The sequence below is a fragment of the Perognathus longimembris genome, chromosome 17, assembly GCF_023159225.1.
Source record: "Perognathus longimembris pacificus isolate PPM17 chromosome 17, ASM2315922v1, whole genome shotgun sequence".
NCBI classification, from domain to species: domain Eukaryota; kingdom Metazoa; phylum Chordata; class Mammalia; order Rodentia; family Heteromyidae; genus Perognathus; species Perognathus longimembris.
The window spans coordinates 44,685,055-44,703,819 of record NC_063177.1 but is presented as its reverse complement, the minus strand read 5'-3'; the positions used below and the strand labels follow the sequence as shown (position 1 = coordinate 44,703,819).

General features: G+C 44.4%; 1 protein-coding gene across 3 annotated transcripts in view; it reads left to right on the top strand.

Annotated features, from left to right (window-relative positions):
- The window catches only part of Tex2 (testis expressed 2), an 87,503-nt gene that overhangs the window by 47,686 nt on the left and 21,052 nt on the right, over nt 1-18,765 (top strand). For all 3 annotated transcript variants that reach the window (XR_007213814.1, XM_048366740.1, XM_048366741.1), the window contains exons 3-7: nt 6,042-6,242; nt 7,618-7,957; nt 8,763-9,010; nt 12,784-12,930; nt 17,575-17,674. Coding sequence is in view for 2 of the 3 variants with exons in the window: in XM_048366740.1 (XP_048222697.1) it covers nt 6,042-6,242; nt 7,618-7,957; nt 8,763-9,010; nt 12,784-12,930; nt 17,575-17,674 (1,036 nt within the window). In the remaining variant the exon portion in view is untranslated. The remainder of the gene's footprint in view (nt 1-6,041; nt 6,243-7,617; nt 7,958-8,762; nt 9,011-12,783; nt 12,931-17,574; nt 17,675-18,765) is intronic.

Genomic DNA, 18,765 nt, shown 5'->3' with positions numbered 1-18,765 from the left:
TACTGGCCCAAGGCTAGTAAACCCTGTGGTTGCCTGTATGGTGCTGGTCAGGTGGGAGCCTGTCTTTCTCTCAGGGTTTCCTAATGCTCTAATGACCTGGCATAGGAGGCAGGACACTGGGCTTTGGCCATATGTCTCTCCTGGATAAGAAGGAATCGATTCAGGTTCTGTCCTGAGAAGCTTTTGCTTTTCAGATTTTCTTACTCTGTGTTTCTGTACAGTTCTGCATTGAGTTTTCTCTCTGGGGACGCTAATCAAGTCCTCTTCGAAGTAACTCAGGCTGTTCCTGGTGTGTCTCCAGGTATGCAGCCAGCACTGTACTTGTAGGCTGGGAATGGGGGGTGGGGGGACTGTCCTGTTTCCTGGTGATTGATTTCCAAGGACTTCAATCCTCACAAATACCTTCTGAATTGCATTTCATGAGTGTGGGGTCAATCAACAAACATTACTACTGGGATTAACAGTGCACTGTGGAGTTTGTAAACCAGGCAGTTAACAAGCACAGTGATAGGAAAAGGACAGTGAAGGGCCACTTCCTGCAATAAGTGTCATTTTTGCCAGGACCAGAGGGGTGATGAGGTCCTAGCCAGACTGCGAGTAGAGTGTGTAGCTTGTGCCATTGGACCCATATAGGGACCCACACTTGGAGTCAGGTAGTCAAGTCCCAGATGTGCCTTCTCAGGACCTTGAGAGGCAACTCACGTACCCTCTTGTCACCCCTCTCCTTGCCTGTGAAGTTGTAGGGAATTGGCAGAAGCAAAGGAGATAACGAGCCTGAGGTACCAGGAGCATAATATCAGTTTTATCAGCTACTGTGATGAATATTAATGTTAATATTTTAAACCACATGCGATTAACATTTGTTCTTTATGTGTATGTATGTGCTAGCACTGGGGCTTGAACTCAGGGCCTTATACTTCCACTTGGCTTTTCCACGTTCACTCCAAGCTGGCACTCTACCACTTAAACCACACCTCTACTTCCAACTGTTTTATAGTAGTTATTGGAGGTAAAAATCTCATGGACTTTTCTACCTGGGCTGGCTTCAAACTGCAATCCTTAGATCTCGGCCTCCTGAGTAGCTAGGGCTATAGGCATGAGCCACCAGCATCTAGCTGATTTACTTATTTATATAGCCAGTCCTGTGCTTAAACTCAGGGTCTGAGTGCTGACCCTGAGCATTTGTGCTTAACTACTTTTTTTTGTGCTATACCACTTGAGTCACAGGTCTACTTCCAGCTTTTGGTAGTTAATTGAGAATAGAGTCTCACAGATTTTCCTCCCCTGGTGTAAGCCACTTGCACCCAGCAATTTGTTCATTTTTATTGTGTAAACTACATCTTAAAACGTAGGTTAAGCTTGGGGCTATAGTGGCTAATAATCCTAGCACTTGGGAGAAAGAGGCAGAATTGAGTTCAAGGCCAGCCTGCACTCACATATACCTCCCCAAAACAACACCCACACTCCAAAAAAAAAAAAAAAAAAGTACTGGAGAAAAATCATAGTGACTTTTAAAGAATGTGAAGTGGGAGGCCAGGCATAGTGCCTCACACCTGTAATCCCAGCCATGAAGGGAGGCAGAGATCAGGAGGCCAGCAAAATGTTGGCAAGATTCCCATCTAAATCAGCAAGCTAGGCATGATGGTGCATGCCTGGTCCCAGTTAGGAGGGGGCTGTTAGTAGGGGGAATAGTGGTTCAAAGTCACTCTGGGCAAAGCACAATGAAAAATAACTAATACATAAAGGGTTGGAGATAGGGCTCAAGTAATAGAGTGCCTGTCTAGCAAGTACAAGACCCTGAGTTCAAACCCTAGTACCACCAAAAGAAAAAAGAGGGAAATGTGACATGGGGCCAAGAGAGTCAGGATGCTGGGCAGTAAGCCATTCTGGACCCTTCCACAGATGAGAAAATGGGGGTGAGTATCTAAGGGCTAAGTATCAACAACTGAATGGGGAAGACACAATTGGAAACCAGACCCCTCAGAGGTTTAGCAGGTGTGTGAAGGCGTGTGGTTGATCCGGATCCTGTGTTTGGACCAGCAGTGTTTCTTTCATGTAATCAGATCTGAGCAGGGTAAGGTCTCACTTAAGCTAACAAATGATTGCTCACAATAGATGTGCCATTTAGGTCTTGATCCGTGGGTGGTGGTGATTTGTTTCTTGGCTGCACAACCACAGATAAGTGGTAGTTCAGGAAGGATGAAATCTGAAGATGAAAGGGCCTGCACCAGGATGCCACAGCAGCTGGGGACCCGAAGATGGCAGTGGGAAGAAGGCGGTGTTGCCTGGATTCTTTCCTAGCCTCTCACCTCTGCCACTGTAGTGTGGCAGTAGGGGTTTGTGTTTCTAAACTATGCAGGTAGAACCTGGAACACTTCTCCCCCTCAAGTCCCCCTTATGTTCTGCTGAGTCAGGTTGTTCTGGAATTCCTGGAATTTGGTAAGTGGTAGAGGGTGAACTGTTAGCAGAGAAGGGTAGGTGCTTGTTGGTCTAGGACATGGCTGGAGAGGGGCTCTGGAGGCACCAGCCTCAGGCTGCTGGGCCAAAAGAACCAGGCTCCTTGACGTACTGGAAAAAGTTGTCCCTGTAATCCAGATTCAAGAATTTGTAGTTAAGCAGCTTGTTTGTTAGGGCAGAAGAGAAGGCTGGCTCTTCACAGGAGTTAACGTCTCTCCTGCAAACAGATGAGCTGAGGAAGTGCTTGTACCAGCTCATGAACCTGAGTGTCTTGTTTTATTTCCTGAATCTGAAAATTTGACATTGGTTTCTCCATAAATGAGAAAGTTTCCTCTAGAACTACAAGTTGTTTAAAAAAAAAACAAACAGGGGCTGGGGATATGGCCTAGTGGCAAGAGTGCTTGCCTAGTATCCATGAGGCCCTGGGTTCAATTCCCCAGCACCACATATACAGAAAATGGCCAGAAGTGGCGCTGTGGCTCAAGTGGCAGAGTGCTAGCCTTGAGCAAAAAGAAGCCAGGGACAATGCTCAGGCCCTGAGTCCAAGCCCCAGGACTGGCCAAAAAAAACAAACAAACAAAAAAACAAACACAACTTTAGTCCTTTTCCTAGGTTTTAAAAATTCTTAGTCCTGAGTTTTCAATATTCCAAGTTATTTTTCTAAAGGGATTTGAATCTCTATAACAGGGCCTATTGCCTGGAGATTGGATTATATTTTTTCATTTCATTGTGCAGATTACCCAGTAAAGCACAGTGTAAAAACTGCCACCACTAAGCCAGGCACTGGTGGCTCACACCTGTAATCCTAGCTACTCAAGAGGCTAACATTTGAGGATTGTAGTTGGAAGCCAGCCTGGGCACAAAAGTCCTTGAGAATCCTATCTCCAATTGAGCACCAAAAAAGCTGAAAGTGGAGCTGTGGCTCAAGTGATAGAGCACTGGCCTGAGCACAAAAGCTCAGGGACAGCACCTAGGCCCTGAGTGAGATACCTCCTGTAATTAAGACTGTATACTGAGGGCTGGGGATATAGCCTAGTGGCAAGAGTGCCTGCCTCGGATACACGAGGCCCTAGGTTCGATTCCCCAGCACCACATATACAGAAGACGGCCAGAAGCGGCGCTGTGGCTCAAGTGGCAGAGTGCTAGCCTTGAGCGGGAAGAAGCCAGGGACAGTGCTCAGGCCCTGAGTCCAAGGCCCAGGACTGGCCAAAAAAAAAAAAAAAAAAAAAGACTGTATACTGAAAAGTGTCAGGAGAATAAATAGGAAAGGAGGATTTTGTCGCTTCTGTTTGGGCCAAGTGTCTTAAGTGCTAAAAGCTTGAACTTGTCCTGGGCGGGCTGTCTTATATGAGCACTTGAAGTGTGCTGGGGATAAAACCTAGAGGCTGTGCATGCTAGGCAAGCATTCTACTGCTAAGCTATATTCTTAGCATGGGTACCTAGTTGGAACTGAGTTGTGTTCCAAGTATAACCAAAGATGTAGAATGAAACAAAGAATGCAAAATATTATGTCATTAACATTGATTACATGTTGAAATGTTTTTGATATACAGGATTAAATAAATGTATGGTTAAAACTTCTCCTTTGGGGGCTGGGAATATGGCTTAGTGGCAAGAGTGCTTGCCTCCTACACATGAAGCTCTCGGTTCGATTCCCCAGCACCACATATATGGAAAACGGCCAGACGGGGCGCTGTGGCTCAAGTGGCAGAGTGCTAGCCTTGAGCAGGAAGAAGCCAGGGATGGTGCTCAGGCCCTGAGTCGAAGCCCAGGACTGGCCAAAAAAAAAAAACCAAAAAAACTTCTCCTTTGTTTTTTTCCTTTTCCCTTTTCCCTTCCCTCCCTTGTCATCTCCTCTCCTCTTATCTCCCCTTCTTTCCCCCTTTCCTTCCCCCTTTTTTCCTCTCCTTCTTGGAATCAGAAGCTTCTAAGTCAACAGTGTATGGTTTAAACACTTTCCAAATGAGTTACAGTTCCTAGGTAGCTTTTAGGGCACCCATTTCATCTGGAAAAAGTACTCTGTCAGGCAGAGTGTTAAATGATAAGTGTTGATTATAGTTATGAGACAAGCTTTAGCACAGTTGTATGGCATGTTGGGCATTTGTATTTTGTCTGTACAGGTCAATATTTGCTTTTTTAAAATCAACTATCAATACATTTATGTTGACTTTAGGAGGGAAAGGAGACTTGGAACACAATTTTTTTTTTTTTGCCAGTCCTGGGGCTTGGACTCAGGACCTGAGCACTGTCCCTCGCTTCTTTTTGCTCAAGGCTAGCACTCTGCCACTTGAACCACAGCGCCACTTCTGGCCATTTTCTGTATATGTGGTGCTGGGGAATTGAACCCAGGACCTCATGTATAGGAGGCAAGCACTCTTGCCACTAGGCCATATCCCCAGCCCCAAAAGTGATTCTATTTTTTTTTATTTTTTTTTGTGCCAGTCCTGGGGCTTGGACTCAGGGCCTGAGCACTGTCCCTGGCTTCTTTTTTTTTTTTTTTTGCTCAAGGCTAGCACTCTGCCACTTGAGCCACAGCGCCACTTCTGGCCATTTTCTGTATATGTGGTGCTGGGGAATTGAACCCAGGGCCTCATGTATACAAGGTAAGCACTCTTGCCACTAGGCCATATCCCCAGCCCCTTGGAACACAATTTTAATCATTTAGTTACTTTCTTTTTTTTGAACTCTGACATGTTGATTGTATCTACTCGTCTAGGGCCAGTTTTCATTCATCTACTTTCCATGATTTCCATGAGATCCATGAGATAGTGACATTGGAATAGAGCTGTAGATTTTCTCTGAGCCTTAGAACGGTAGCATCAGGTAATAATGGTCTGTGAAATGTCAAGAGATTGTTTGCAAGTGAGGTGAGAAGAGTATTCGTTCATCTATTTAAGAAAGCGGGGCTTTCAATGTACATTCTGTAGAAAGTACATAACTCAAGGGTAGGGACGAGAGGGGTAAACTGGGGGAGTATAAAGGAAGGGGTAACACCAAGAAACATTCTTAACTTATGGAATGATGATCTCTTTGTATAACTAATAATTTTTTTTAAAAACTGATTTTTAAAAAAAGCACTTGGCTGAGAGCACAGCTATGTAATCCAAGCACTCAGGAGGCTGAGACAGTAGGATCCTGAGTTTGAGGCCAGACTGGGCAGCACACAGACCTTGTCTCAAAAACAAAACAAACAAGAATGTAAACTAACAACATCAAAAAGCAGACTAGATTGGATTAATTCATGCCCATACAAAGTCAGGCAGAGAGACTTGCTCAGCCACATCAAATAGTTTATGATCAAATAGTTTCTTGATTTGCCTGTCAGCTTTAAAACAAGGAAGAACAACATATTCGGGGTAATAGACATTGCTACCTGTCCTTAATCCAGACTTTAGGTTATCAAAACCATACCAGGTTGTTCTTTGGCATTGGTCTTGCCAACTGAACACAGCCTCAGCAGCTTCTAGCCTTCAGAAAGCTGGCATCTGTACCACAGTTAAGTTTGGTGCCTGAGCTCTGTTTTCACACTGAATCATGGGTGTGCATACTCTGGTTTTACTAATGATTTTTTTTTTCTCCATCAGGGATGGATGAATGAGATTAACAATTATGATCCAGAAACTTATCATGCGACTTTGACTCATTCAGTCTTTGTGAGACTCGAGGGTGGAACTTTAAGACTTTCCAAGCCCAATAAAAACATATCCAGGAGGGCGAGCTACAATGAAACAAAGCCAGAGGTCACCTACATCAGCCAGAAAATCTACGACCTCTCTGACAGCAAGGTGAGAATGAGTAATTTCAGAAGCAGACAGCTTAAATAAATGAAAAGCATTTGGAATCTTGTTACTTTATTGCACCCCCCCCCCCCAAATGTTTTGTTGTGGTTATTTAAGAGTCAGTATGAATTAGGAAGGTACCTCTCAGACCTCAGTGTACAGTTGAATCATCTGAGCCTCTTGCAACATGCAGGTTCTAGCTCAGCAACTGTGGGAGGGGCTCTTCAGCCTTACGATGCCGCAGGCCCTCTGGCTACACCTCAAGAATTGGGCGTCCTACACTCATAATTCTGATTTTAAATAGTCCTATGTGGCATTCCCAGAGTACTAACTAGTAAAGTCTGCTTTTTTTTTTTTTTTTTTTTTGGCCAGTCCTGGGCCTTGGACTCAGGGCCCGAGCACCGTCCCTGGCTTCTTTTTTGCTCAAGGCTAGCACTCTGCCACTTGAGCCACAGCGCCGCTTCTGGCCGTTTTCTGTATATGTGGTGCTGGGGAATCGAACCTAGGGCCTCGTGTATCCAAGGCAGGCACTCTTGCCACTAGGCTATATCCCCAGCCCAAAGTCTGCTTTTTAAGTGTAGGAATTATGCATATGCAAGACAACTACATTTTGGTAAAGCAATATAGATCCTATTTTTGTGAAAAATGTAAATTATTTGATACTCCACAAAGCTATAGATTTCAGTTCTGATCATTTCACTTGAATTATCCTTAAGTTTCTCCAAATGATCGAAGTGTGGAGTTTTTATATACATTTTTTTTTTTTTTGGCCAGTCCTGGGCCTTGGACTCAGGGCCTGAGCACTGTCCCTGGCTTCTTCCCGCTCAAGGCTAGCACTCTGCCACTTGAGCCACAGCGCCGCTTCTGGCCGTTTTCTGTATATGTGGTGCTGGGGAATTGAACCTAGGGCCTCGTGTATCCGAGGCAGGCACTCTTGCCACTAGGCTATATCCCCAGCCCCTATATACATTTTTTACTTGACACTCAGCATTGACCTGAGCTTCACATCTGGATTGATAATTTCTTCCTGGATTGATAATTGATAATTTCCTAGCTTAGGTTTGGTGTATCCAGACTTAGCAGGTTATAATCAGATAGGCATTATAATTATGCTACTACTGCCCCAAAGTCATAACTATTTGTACCCGTTGGATGATTCTTAAATATCTGCATTCTGGCATGATTTCGAAGAATGAATCATCCATAAAGATTGATTCCAGTTTCTGTGGTCATGTTATATAGATAGGTGGTAAAAATTATTTCACTTTCATCATTTTAATCAGAAGTTCTAGAATACTTGTGTTGGTGCTATGCATAATATTAATGCACAATGTAGCATCTATCTCTTTGATATATGAATCATCATTTCCTTTCTCTGTAGATTTATCTTGTACCTAAAAGTTTGGCTCGCAAGCGAATCTGGAATAAAAAGTACCCCATTTGTATTGAACTTGGTCGGCAAGATGACTTTATGTCTAAGGCTCAGGCTGATAAAGAGACTACTGAAGAGAAGCTACCAGCTGAAAGAGAGCTAGGAAGCGAGGACCCTAAAAAGCCATCCCACCCTCAAGAGGGAACAAGATCCAGCCAGCGAGATCAGATACTGTATCTGTTTGGGAGAACTGGCCGAGAAAAAGAGGAGTGGTTTAGGAGATTTATTCTGGCATCAAAGCTGAAGTCAGACCTCAAGAAGCTACCTGGTGTCTCTGGAAGCAAAGCAGGTAATGGCATTGTGCTAAGTGCACATACATTTTTAAAGGGCCTGTAGGGAGATTGGGAAAGACAGGCAGGCAGGAAGGAAGGAAGGAAGCTCACCCTGAATCGGTTATTCTCTGCTATTTGAGGTATGTTCTCATGATTTACATACCCTTAGATTGATCACTATAACCCTCTATGCCAAGTCATTTCACCAGTGATGGGTCCATTTGCAGATACATGTGGTTAGCTTTTGGTGGCTCCCCGGAATTACGTCTGCTTTGTACATATTGTAATGTTTGAGGGAGGACTAGGGGTGGTAGAACATGCTCTTAACATGTGCAAGGCCCTAAATTTGATTCCCAGCTGTGGGAGGCTGTGGAAAGTTAGGTGAGTCTAGGGGATACTTCAGGGGCTTCTACTCTCAAGCTCCTAATGGAAAGACGTTCTCTTTGGTTCTCTGAGCCGTGGAAGAGGAGTTGGTTTGCTCTCTGTTCACTTTCCATTTCACCCTGATAGCATGCACCATCCATCCTGACTTTGGGCTGTGGCAGTGCTATTTTGACCTTTTCTTAAAAGATCACCAGGAGCAAATAAATAAGTACCTGCCAGATGTGCTTCATTGCTCCCATTTCTCTCAATTGTCTTGCAGAAGAAGAAAACCTGTACTAAACATTGGTTGTCATGAGAGAAAGGTATATTTTTCCGTGGAAAATAGCCCTGTAAATATTATTTTAAGCATTTTAGCAGCTTTTCTACTTAACCCAGGGTTCTCCTGGCTCGAGGCCATTTTTGTCATTTCTACTAATAGCTCTCACTTCCTTGCTCCAGGGCTTTTGCCTACCCACAGCAGGCACAGCAGCCCCTCCGGGCACCTGACCCACAGCCGAAGCAGCAGCAAAGGCAGTGTGGAGGAGATCATGTCCCAGCCAAAGCAGAAGGAATTGGTGGGCAGTGTGAGGCAGAAGATGCTTCTAGACTACAGCGTGTATATGGGCAGGTGTGTGCCCCCGGAAAGCCAAAGCCCCCACAGAAGTCCTGTGCAGAGTGCAGAGAGCAGCCCCACAGCTGGGAAAAAGGTAAAAGCTGCCCATGACCAGGCCTTTTGGCTCTTCTTGAGCTCATTTCATCATGTATGAGGGATTGAACACCCATGTGCCAGGCACTCCATGCTCTAGGCCCTGGGAACACAGTGTTGAATGAGAGGGAAAAGGACCTTTGTGCTCTCAAAAGAGCTCATGCTCTATTCAGAAGGACAAGAAGTGATCATCTATTGGTTCATGAGAACCAAAGCTGGCAAAAGGAGGTGGGAAAGAGACACATCCACTGTTTTAGATGGGTTGTGGTGGAGAACATGACCTTTGGACAGAGGCCTGAGGGTCACAAGGCAGCGACCTGACCCATGGCACTGTGAAAGAGGAGATTCTCAGTAAGGACTCAGGCAGAAGTTAAGGCCTCACAGAGGACTGTGATTGAAACACATGAGGAACTGCAGTGAGGTTGGGGTGGCCGGACAATGACTAAGGGCAAGAGAGGGAGGCTGCAGAATCAGCAGGATCCTGTCAGGTCAGTTCCTAGGGTGATGAGAGGCTCTGAGAGGGTTTGGCAGGAAGTAACATTGGTCTAAGTCTGAAAAGATTAGTGGCTCTTTGATGACTAGCTGTAGGAGGAAAGCAGTGGATGAGAAGGGCCTGGTGCCATGAGGTTGGGCTGAGGTCAGGTGGCAATAGCAGTGGTGACAGTTGACTGGCTAGAGGAAGAGGAGGAGTAGCTGGCCAGATTTGCTGCCAGCTGGGCAGGAAAGTCCATAAGCCTCTTTATCTTTAGTTAACCACCAAAAGGGGGAAGTGGAGGTGCAGCTTAAGTGGTAGAGCACCAGCTTTGAGTGAAAAAGCTAAGGGACAGCATCTAGTCTCTGACTTCAAGCCCCCAAACGGGCATACAAATACAGAAAATGATAATTCTACTAGGGTAGTGAGATAAGGAGTGTTTTCTAAGGTGCTTACATGTTCTTACAGTCACGGCAAAGATCACAGAAAGGTCTTCTGTTGTATCCTGTCCTGGATCACACTGACACCGTTGTAGCAGCAGCCCACATGGGCAGCCAAACTCAGGAGCAGAGGCACTGAGCTCACTCTGTGGCAAAACAACTGGGCTGGCACCATCCTTAGCCATTTATAATAGGAAATGTTACACCATAAACTTGAATAAATCCATACCACTTTGGTCAGGCTTTTGTTTTGTTTTGCCATTCCTGGGGCTTGAGCTCAGGGCCTGGCACTGTCCCTGAGCTTCTTTTGCTCAAGGCTAGCCTTCTGCCACTTGAGCCACAGCGCCACTTCTGGCTTTTTCCATGTATGTGGTACTGAGGAATGGAACCCAGGGCTTCATGTATATGAGGCAAACACTCTACCACTAGGCCATATTCCCAGCCCCTAGAAGTCAGTTTTTAATAAAATACATCTCATGAGCTACTCAGACAGCCTTGGACCATTGAACTTCCCGAATGTTTTCTTTGGAAGCCATCTCTGGGAAGTTATGCCTTCTAAATGCAGGTGTGTAGTGGGAGCAGAGAGATGAATATTCTCCTCATATTCTCCCTGCAGCCAAATGGCAATATTAGGAAATGTCTGCACATTTACTCTTCCACCTCTAAATGTTTATGACAGTCGTTGAAAATGAGTTCTTCCGAGCAGCCCTGGAGTCCAGATCTCGGCGGCAAAGCTTCTTTAATGCATTGTCAGTGTTCTGCTGCTCTCGGCTTTTCTTTGTTCCTCATGCCACTGTGGAGAGAAGCCTGCATTAGAAAATAGGAACTGTCAGAAAGGAAAACAGCCTGCTTGTCAGTTATTTCAGAAATTGGACCACATCATGTGCCATTGGCTTAGACATACATTGTGAAATAGCCTTTGTTTCTTGCTGTTTTATGTAAAATCTGTTTTCTGTGAAAACTAGCATTGTAAAGAAAAGCTAATAAATGGGAAGCTCTCCTCTTTGAGGAGAAAAGGAAACTGTTCTCTTATGTAGCTGGAACTGTGTGGATAGTTTGGTGGTCATTTCCCGTGGACGACTGTGTAGTTAATCTACTGGAACTCAAAGACCACAACTTGACAAAGGAGACACTTTGTTGTCTTTGGGACCCAAGATGTTCAGGCAGAGAGAAAAGTGAAAGTAACACAGAACTTGTAGCATAACTGAGCAGTTGTTTCTGGTGTGTCGAGGAGCTGGTACAGTCTTCTGCCTGTCTGTCCAGGATCTGGTGCAGACTTCTGCCTAGCCTTCCAGGACCTGTGGTAGAAAATATCCTTGTTAATTTGCAGAGGTATGACAGCACTAAAAATCCCAGATAGAATGGCCACAGCCATTGGAGTGAGGTAGAGCCATGCCTGAAATGGAAGAACCAAAATGTATTTGTTTGAAACCAGGGTTTCTTTTTTTGTTGTTGTTAAACAAGATTCTTCACATCTGTAATCGCAGCTGCTCAGGTGGAGTAGATACTAAGATTTAGAGGACTGTGGTTCCAGGCCAGCCTGGGAAGAAAAGTTAGATAGACTCAGAATTTTAGCAGAATGCAGAGCTCATGTGGTAGCGCACCAGCTTAGCAAGACAGCCAGCCAAGTGAATGCATGGCCCTGAGTTCAAACTCTAGTACTGCCCCCCACCCCCCCCAAAAAAAGGAGATTCAACAACACTCATGAGAGACCTTGGAAAATATCCAAATAAGAAGCACTCCTAGAACACTGCATATGCAGTAACATAAGACTGAAAAAAATGTGAGTGAACCTCCAGGCCTCCCAAGAGAGCAAAGACAGATAGCTTTGCCCTGAGAAGTGGACAGAGCTGCTGAGCAATTTGCTGGTCTTAGCCAAGGCCCTGTGTCTGGCTCACTTGGCTCAGACCCTCAGAAGCGTGGACTTCAGAACTGTCACGTGTATGTATGTGCCATAGGTCTTGGGGATTTTCACAAGCAGTCAGACTGCAAGTGACTTGTGTACTGTACTGTGCCGCTGGTCTAGGCACACATTTGTGATGTGGGACAGTTACAGCTGCTCAGAACATGTCACACTGGCATGAATGCCAAAGTACAAGGTGCAGAAGAGATGACCATGAGTGGCATATGGCCATATCATGGGTACTGGATAGATATGAGTGAACAACGTGTAGCGTCCTGCACATCTGGTCCTTGCCAGACTGGGACACAGCAGCCAGGGAAGATGGTTCAGGCAGGCTGTATCAAGGGCAGGTGAAGATGAGTTGGGGAGAACAGCTGTCCTGTGGCACACACCCCATATCTTCATCTCATGGAGTGGAGGCTTCTGAAACTCCTGATGCCTCTTAACTCAGTGTCTCTGGAGGTATGATTATAAGCAAGCATCAGTATTTTTAAATACTCCAAGAATATCTTTATTTTGAAAGGATCAGGCAAAACCTGAATCCTGGCCACTGGGAAACTGAGTTCTGCCTGGAGGAGAATGAGCCTGACAATTACATGTCTAGGCCTTAGCTGGAAAAAAGAGAAGCAGAAATTGATAGATAAATGTCATTGATACCAAGTTAATTTAGGGGACAAGGTGATTTTTTTTTTTTAGATAATGCTGTGGTATATTATCTGTTCACAGGAAGACTGGTAGAAAAAGAAAACAGACAAGAAAGGTTACAGCTGTGATGGTGGCTTTCATTTCTCCTTTTTCTGTTCACAATCATGACATGGGACTTGTAATTTATAGGGACAAAGCACGGCTCATACAGCTCTCTTTCCATAGGAAGAGCCTTTAAAGACTTTATGAAAATAAGCACCTGTCTAATTCTCCAGTTGTCTCCCAGCTAATTTTGGTCCCTTTTCTTTCACCAGTTGCCAGAGGCTCCACCCTCTGAGGAGGAAGAACAGGAAGCCTGGGTGAACGCCTTGCTTGGAAGAATATTTTGGGACTTCTTAGGCGAGAAATACTGGTCAGATCTGGTGTCTAAGAAAATCCAGATGAAACTCAGCAAAATAAAGGTATTGTTTTCTACTTAGGAGGCTTCTAAGTCCCCAGTTCTTCATTTCTGGTTGTCCTGGGTCTCTTGTCCTAAGTGAAAAGTAACTTAAGCATACAGCATATGAGGGTGCTAAGTTCTTCTTAATCAACACATCTGACTTGGATCACAGACTACATCTGAAGACTCACTTGACTGTCTTGTCTACTTCTTTTCCTATGTTACCACATCCTTATTTACTTAGGAAGATGTGAGCTCCTCAAACTGATCCAACTTAAGTAGTTCTCTTTGAATTAGAAACAAACTTCAATGTCTGTCCAGAGCCAATCCAGGCTCGTACTGATCCAGGCTGAGTGGTGCACTTGAAAGAAATCCTGTGGCAGTTAGTGCCAGTTCTAAATATGTCTGTGATTGACCTTTGCTTTTGGCTAGGTGGTACTTTATTTTGGGCTCTCTGCTGAAGAAACACTCTTGATGCTAAGCCAGGCCTACTTGGAAGTGAGTTAAAGCTGCCTAAGTATTCCTTATGATGGTCATTAAAGTGTCATGTGCTAACCAGGAGACCTTCTGAAGGCTCCTTTGAAGTAACTCTTTGGCCTGATTAAAATCCCACCAAGGGAGAATCACTTTGATCCCCTTCACTGAGAGTTTGCATGGCTGATTGCTTAAGACAGAGAGTCCGAAGGTTTGGGATCATTGATACCTTCAAGAAGTAGAAACATGGATCCTTTGCCTTGCTAAATGCATGCTGAGCCTGGCACAGTGTGCAGATCTGTAATCCCAGCTATGTTGGGAGGGGTGGGAGAATTGCAATCTGAAGCCACCTGCAGAAAGGACCAGAGGCTGTGGCCCAGTACCTCCAAAAAGGAAAAAAAAGAAAGAAGGAAGGAAGGAAAGAAAGAGAACTGGCCAGTGGTGTTTTCAAACATTCCAAAGGCATTGGGAGGTATTTCCCAGCCTTCTCTCTGGAATTCTGGTGCCTTTGCCCTATGGTGAGGTGTGGTTGCTCCCTCATTCTGAAAGAAGTCAAAGAAAAGCCCACCTGCCTGCTTTCCTCCTTTTCTTCCTTCCTCCTTCCCTTCCTTTTTGGGGGGATGATTGAACTCAGGACCTGGGCACATGGTTAGTACTTTACCACTTGAGCCACAGCTGTACTTCTAGCTTTTTGGTATTTAATTATAGATAAGAGTCTTATACATTTGTCTGCTGTATTGGCTTCTATCTGCAATCCTCAGATCTCAGCTTCATGAATAGCTATGATATATAGGTGTGAGCCAGCAGCTCATAGGCTGGACATGTAGGGTTTTGCAGAAGTTGAGAGAAAGTCTTGTACTCTCATTTTCCCTTGTGCTGGTCATGGAAGCTTTTACAGTTCACAAGCTTAAACTTCCTCTTGCCTTTTGAAGTCCAAAGTACTGAAGGTTAGAATGGAGAAGAAGGGGCTAGATTCTGGATACTGAGTTCAGAAGGGGCTATGGCCTCTCTGTTGTCAGCCCTGTCCTCACCTCCCACCTGAAGCTGCTGCCTCACAAAGTGCCCTGAAGACGGAGGAGATCCAGTCAGGGAAACAAACAAGGAGGCAGGAGGGTCACTGTAGCCTCTGGACTTATCCTGCAGTCTCAGATCATCACCCTACACGTGATGATGGCTGTTGTGAAAGAGCAGCTGTGTATGCATCTGTTGCCTCAGGATGGCTTTCAGACAAACTGAGTTTCTGCAGCATTAGCAAGTACGCTCTTAACTTTGGCAGCTGAGGAAGGAGAGCTTTGGGATTTTGTGCCATCACATGCTTCTGTCATTGCACACAGTGTTTGACTTATCACTCACATACCTGACAGTTCTGTCCCTACTTGAGTTTACTCAAGAGGATAAAAAACAAAATGTTCCTACGTTCCCACTGAAGGGGCCTTTGAGTGGGAAGCAAAAGGTTTCTAGTTGGATGTCACAGAAGAGTGATGTCTCTTTACTTCTGCAGTATAGGAAAGAGGCTGCTCTTGGGCAGAGAGCTGAACATGGAGGGGGAGAGGAGAGGAGAGGCTAGCTGTTGATGTTCTAGATTCTTGGGTTTGAGCAGGTAGATGGGTGAACAATAGGGAAAAAGACATGCTGATCATCCCTTGCCACTGTGTTCACCGTAGTTGAAAGCCACTCGCTGTGCTCCTCCTCAGTGCCAGGTGCTTTCAGGGTCTGTCTCAGCTCTTTCTGTTGCCTTTGTGGGGAACATAGAGTGCAGGATGTGGTCTGAGAGTGAAGAGTGACAGAGGAAAAGGGATAGTTACCTTCCTGCTTCAGGTCAGTGTGAGACTAATGTTGCCATGGAAACCCTGTTGAAGGTAGCCTATTCCCCGGCCAGCCTTTGGATGTGTTACTGACCTGACAGATTTCTGAAATGCTAGGCCTTTGAATAATAATAATAACAGAAAAGAAAGCACGGCACCATGTATACAAGATTTGGGTACATTCTTGGCCAAGTAGCATTTTTTTGTTAATAAAGAAGTCAGCTCTACTTATAACATTTGTGCTTTGGAAAAAAGTTTTCCAAATACAGCAGTCAACAATTCTCAAACACACATTTGAACTTTGCTTACATTGTATTCATCACAGATATAAATACCTCACTAACATAACCACCCTGGCTCTTTAAAGAATCAGACATGAAGTTCTCCATCTGGTGAATCTTGAAGTTGATACTCTTCTGCAGAGCGACAGCTGAAGAGGTCCAGCCACCTTAGTATTAAATCCACACCTGACCACATGGAGACTCACCTTGTGGGGCATAGTCATTTTTGAGTTAGTTTTCAAAAATCTTAGCTTTATTTTAGGGTTTTGGTTTTTGTTTTGTTTGGTTTTGCCAGACCTGGGGCTTGTCCTCAGGCCTGGGCACTGTCCCTGAGCAGTTTTTGCTCAAGTCTAGCACTCTACCACTTGAGCCACGGTATCACTTCCAGCCTTTCCTGTTTATGTGGTACTGAGTAATCAAACTCAGGGTTTCATGCATGCTAGGCAAGCACTCTACCATGAAGCCACCTTCCCAGCCATATTTTAGGTTTTATAAACTTACTTTAATGTTGGAGAGATTTCTGAGAGGAAAGGACTGGGACCTGCCACATTTAGAAAGTATGTTAAACATAGCTCTAGTAGTAAGAGCAGTTTGATACTGGCAAAAACCAGGGAGCTCACTACAGTTTCCAGTGTGGCAGGGATGTATATTTAAAGATGGAAATACAAATTAGTGCTCCATAAATAGGTTGAAATTTGCTAACTAGCCCTTTTCGGGGAAAATCCCTGATTTATATGTTACATAAATAATAACATGAAGACCTAAAAATATACAGACAGGAACATGGCTCATGTGGTAAAGTGCATGCCTACCAAGTTCGAGGCTCTGAGATCAATACCTAGTAATGAAAAGAACAAAGTGAAACTACAAATACAAATCCAGAGGAAATATGTAATGAAGTAATTGTACAATCGTGAGATAAATAGGACTTTGTGAACATGACACTAGTATTTAAATTTGGAGGGAGGGGCCTGGGAATATGGCCTAATGGTAGAGTGCTTGCCTCCTATATATGAAGCCGTGGGTTTGATTCCACAGCACCACATATGTAGAAAAAGCCAGAAATGGGGCTGTGGTTCAAGTGGTAGAGTGCGAGCCTTGAGTAAAAAAGAAGCCAGGGACAGTGCTCAGGCCCCGAGTCCAAGCCCCAGGACTGGCAAAAAATCCCTCTAGAATAAATTCCTGCTGATAGATTTGGGGGTGTGGATTAGTCAAGGTGCCCAGCATGAACAACCTGATGTTACACTCAGATGAATAAGTGGAAGGGATGGAGGAAGACAGAAGGGAGGCTGCAGCACATCTGGGCCAGCAGAAGTGGGGAGCGGTGCCCTTCCCAGATATTACCAGACCTCAGACAGGGTAGCTGTATAGAGAGCTGCCTATCTCATAGGAGCTGTGTCCTTCACAAATACCTGATAGCATTTCTCCCTGTCTCCCACCCCTTTCCATTGGTATATCCTGTTGCCAATGTCCAACCAGAAGGCAAGAGATAGTGGATGCAGTCCACACATATTAGCTTCAGTACAGAGGATGATGTAGTGTGGATACAGGGGGCAAACAGCAAATGTCCAGCATGGGTCAAAGGGATGTGATTTTTTTTCCCCCCAAGAATTTCAATACATGTGATAGGTTTGTTAGAAGTGTTGTAGCAATTACTAATCTAAGAGCGCTTCATTGCCCTATACTTTACCAACTCTGGGTCTTACTGACTCTCTGGCAGGGCTGGCTCCTTTTCCATAAGCAGGTCTCTTGTCATATGCGATGCCTGAGAGAAGCTTGACTGAACCCTGCCCACCTCAGTCCATTTCTTGCTTTAAGAGGTTACAGTATTTGTCTACTAGTTCTCTCTGCCTCTCCAGTGGAAACCTCATGAAAGCAAGGAACTGGATACCTTAGATGCCCAATGAAATTTGGTTAAATAAGTGATGTGCCCCCAAAACTTTGGCCACTATCCCCTCTAAGAGTATGTTGAATTCTAACTTACCTTGGTATTTTTTAATTAACATGTTTTATTAGCATACATCAGTTTGTATGGGGGGGTGGTTACCTTAACATTGCTACTAAGTTGCTATTGTCTCTCATTCATTGTTTGCTTTTTTTCTCTAGCTCCCCTACTTTATGAATGAGCTAACCCTGACAGAGCTTGACATGGGAGTAGCCGTGCCAAAAATCCTTCAGGCCTTCAAACCTTACGTTGATCACCAAGGTAACTCTTAACTGACTCTAGGGTAGAATTGACCATTTATGTGAGTATTCAAATGTTTCCATTGTTGCAAGGCTTTGTGCTTAGAGGGAGTTAGGATCTTCTTAACCATCCTATTCCATGTTGGACATCCTTTGTTCTTAACGATCATAGCCTTACACTATGAAGAACTGTTCCAGGCTTTCCCTCCTATCCTAGTCTCCCATACTACGAGGCTAGGCTTCCATGTGGGTTGCAGCTCTTTCCAGGGTATGAACAGTGGTCTGGGTTTCAGCCCCACCCCCTCTTCCAGGCCTCTCTCATACATTCGCCCTGGCTCCTTGTCTCTTCCAGCTATTCCTATCACATCCTTATCTTGCCCCAACTTTTAGATTATAACCTTTTTTGACATTCCTATCTTTGATCTTTATTTTCTTACACTCCTAGTAGGCACCCAGTGTTCAAAAGATGAAGACATATGTTCAAAAACAATATTTTGTGAGAGAGACGGTCTGCTGGAAGAAAGCTCTCAGATTTAAGTTTTTAAACATGCTGCTGATATAGTATCAACACTTAACTCTATGAATGAAGGAAAAAGTTAGAATATAGAGGGACTCTAAATAAAATTAAGATGATATAAATATTTACATACTTTGTGTCATATAGTTTTAAAAGGATCTCAGCAGGGAAAACTTAGTAAGGAGGAATAGGCCAAGCATGGAATAATAGCCTGTTGGCACGCAGGAAAAAGTCTCATTAGTTTCTTTACTGTAGCATCCCTTGCTACTGAACCCCTATAGCACTCATACCCTTTTCACATTATTCCTAAACTAGCCCAGAAACAAGGTAGAGAAAAAAATAAATACAGATTTTTAAGACAATGTTGTAAGTTAATGTTTTTTTAGAATTGGTAAGGTATAGGAATAACTTTTCTATGAGCATGTCTGTAATCCTACTTATTCAGGAGACTGAGATCTGAGGATTGAAGCCAGCCTGGACAGGAAAGTCTGTGAGACTTTTATCTCCACCTAACCAGCAAAAAAGTTGGAAGTGGAGTGGCTCAAAAATGCCAGATTGGGCTGAAAAAGATAAAGATAGCACCCAGGCCCTAAGTT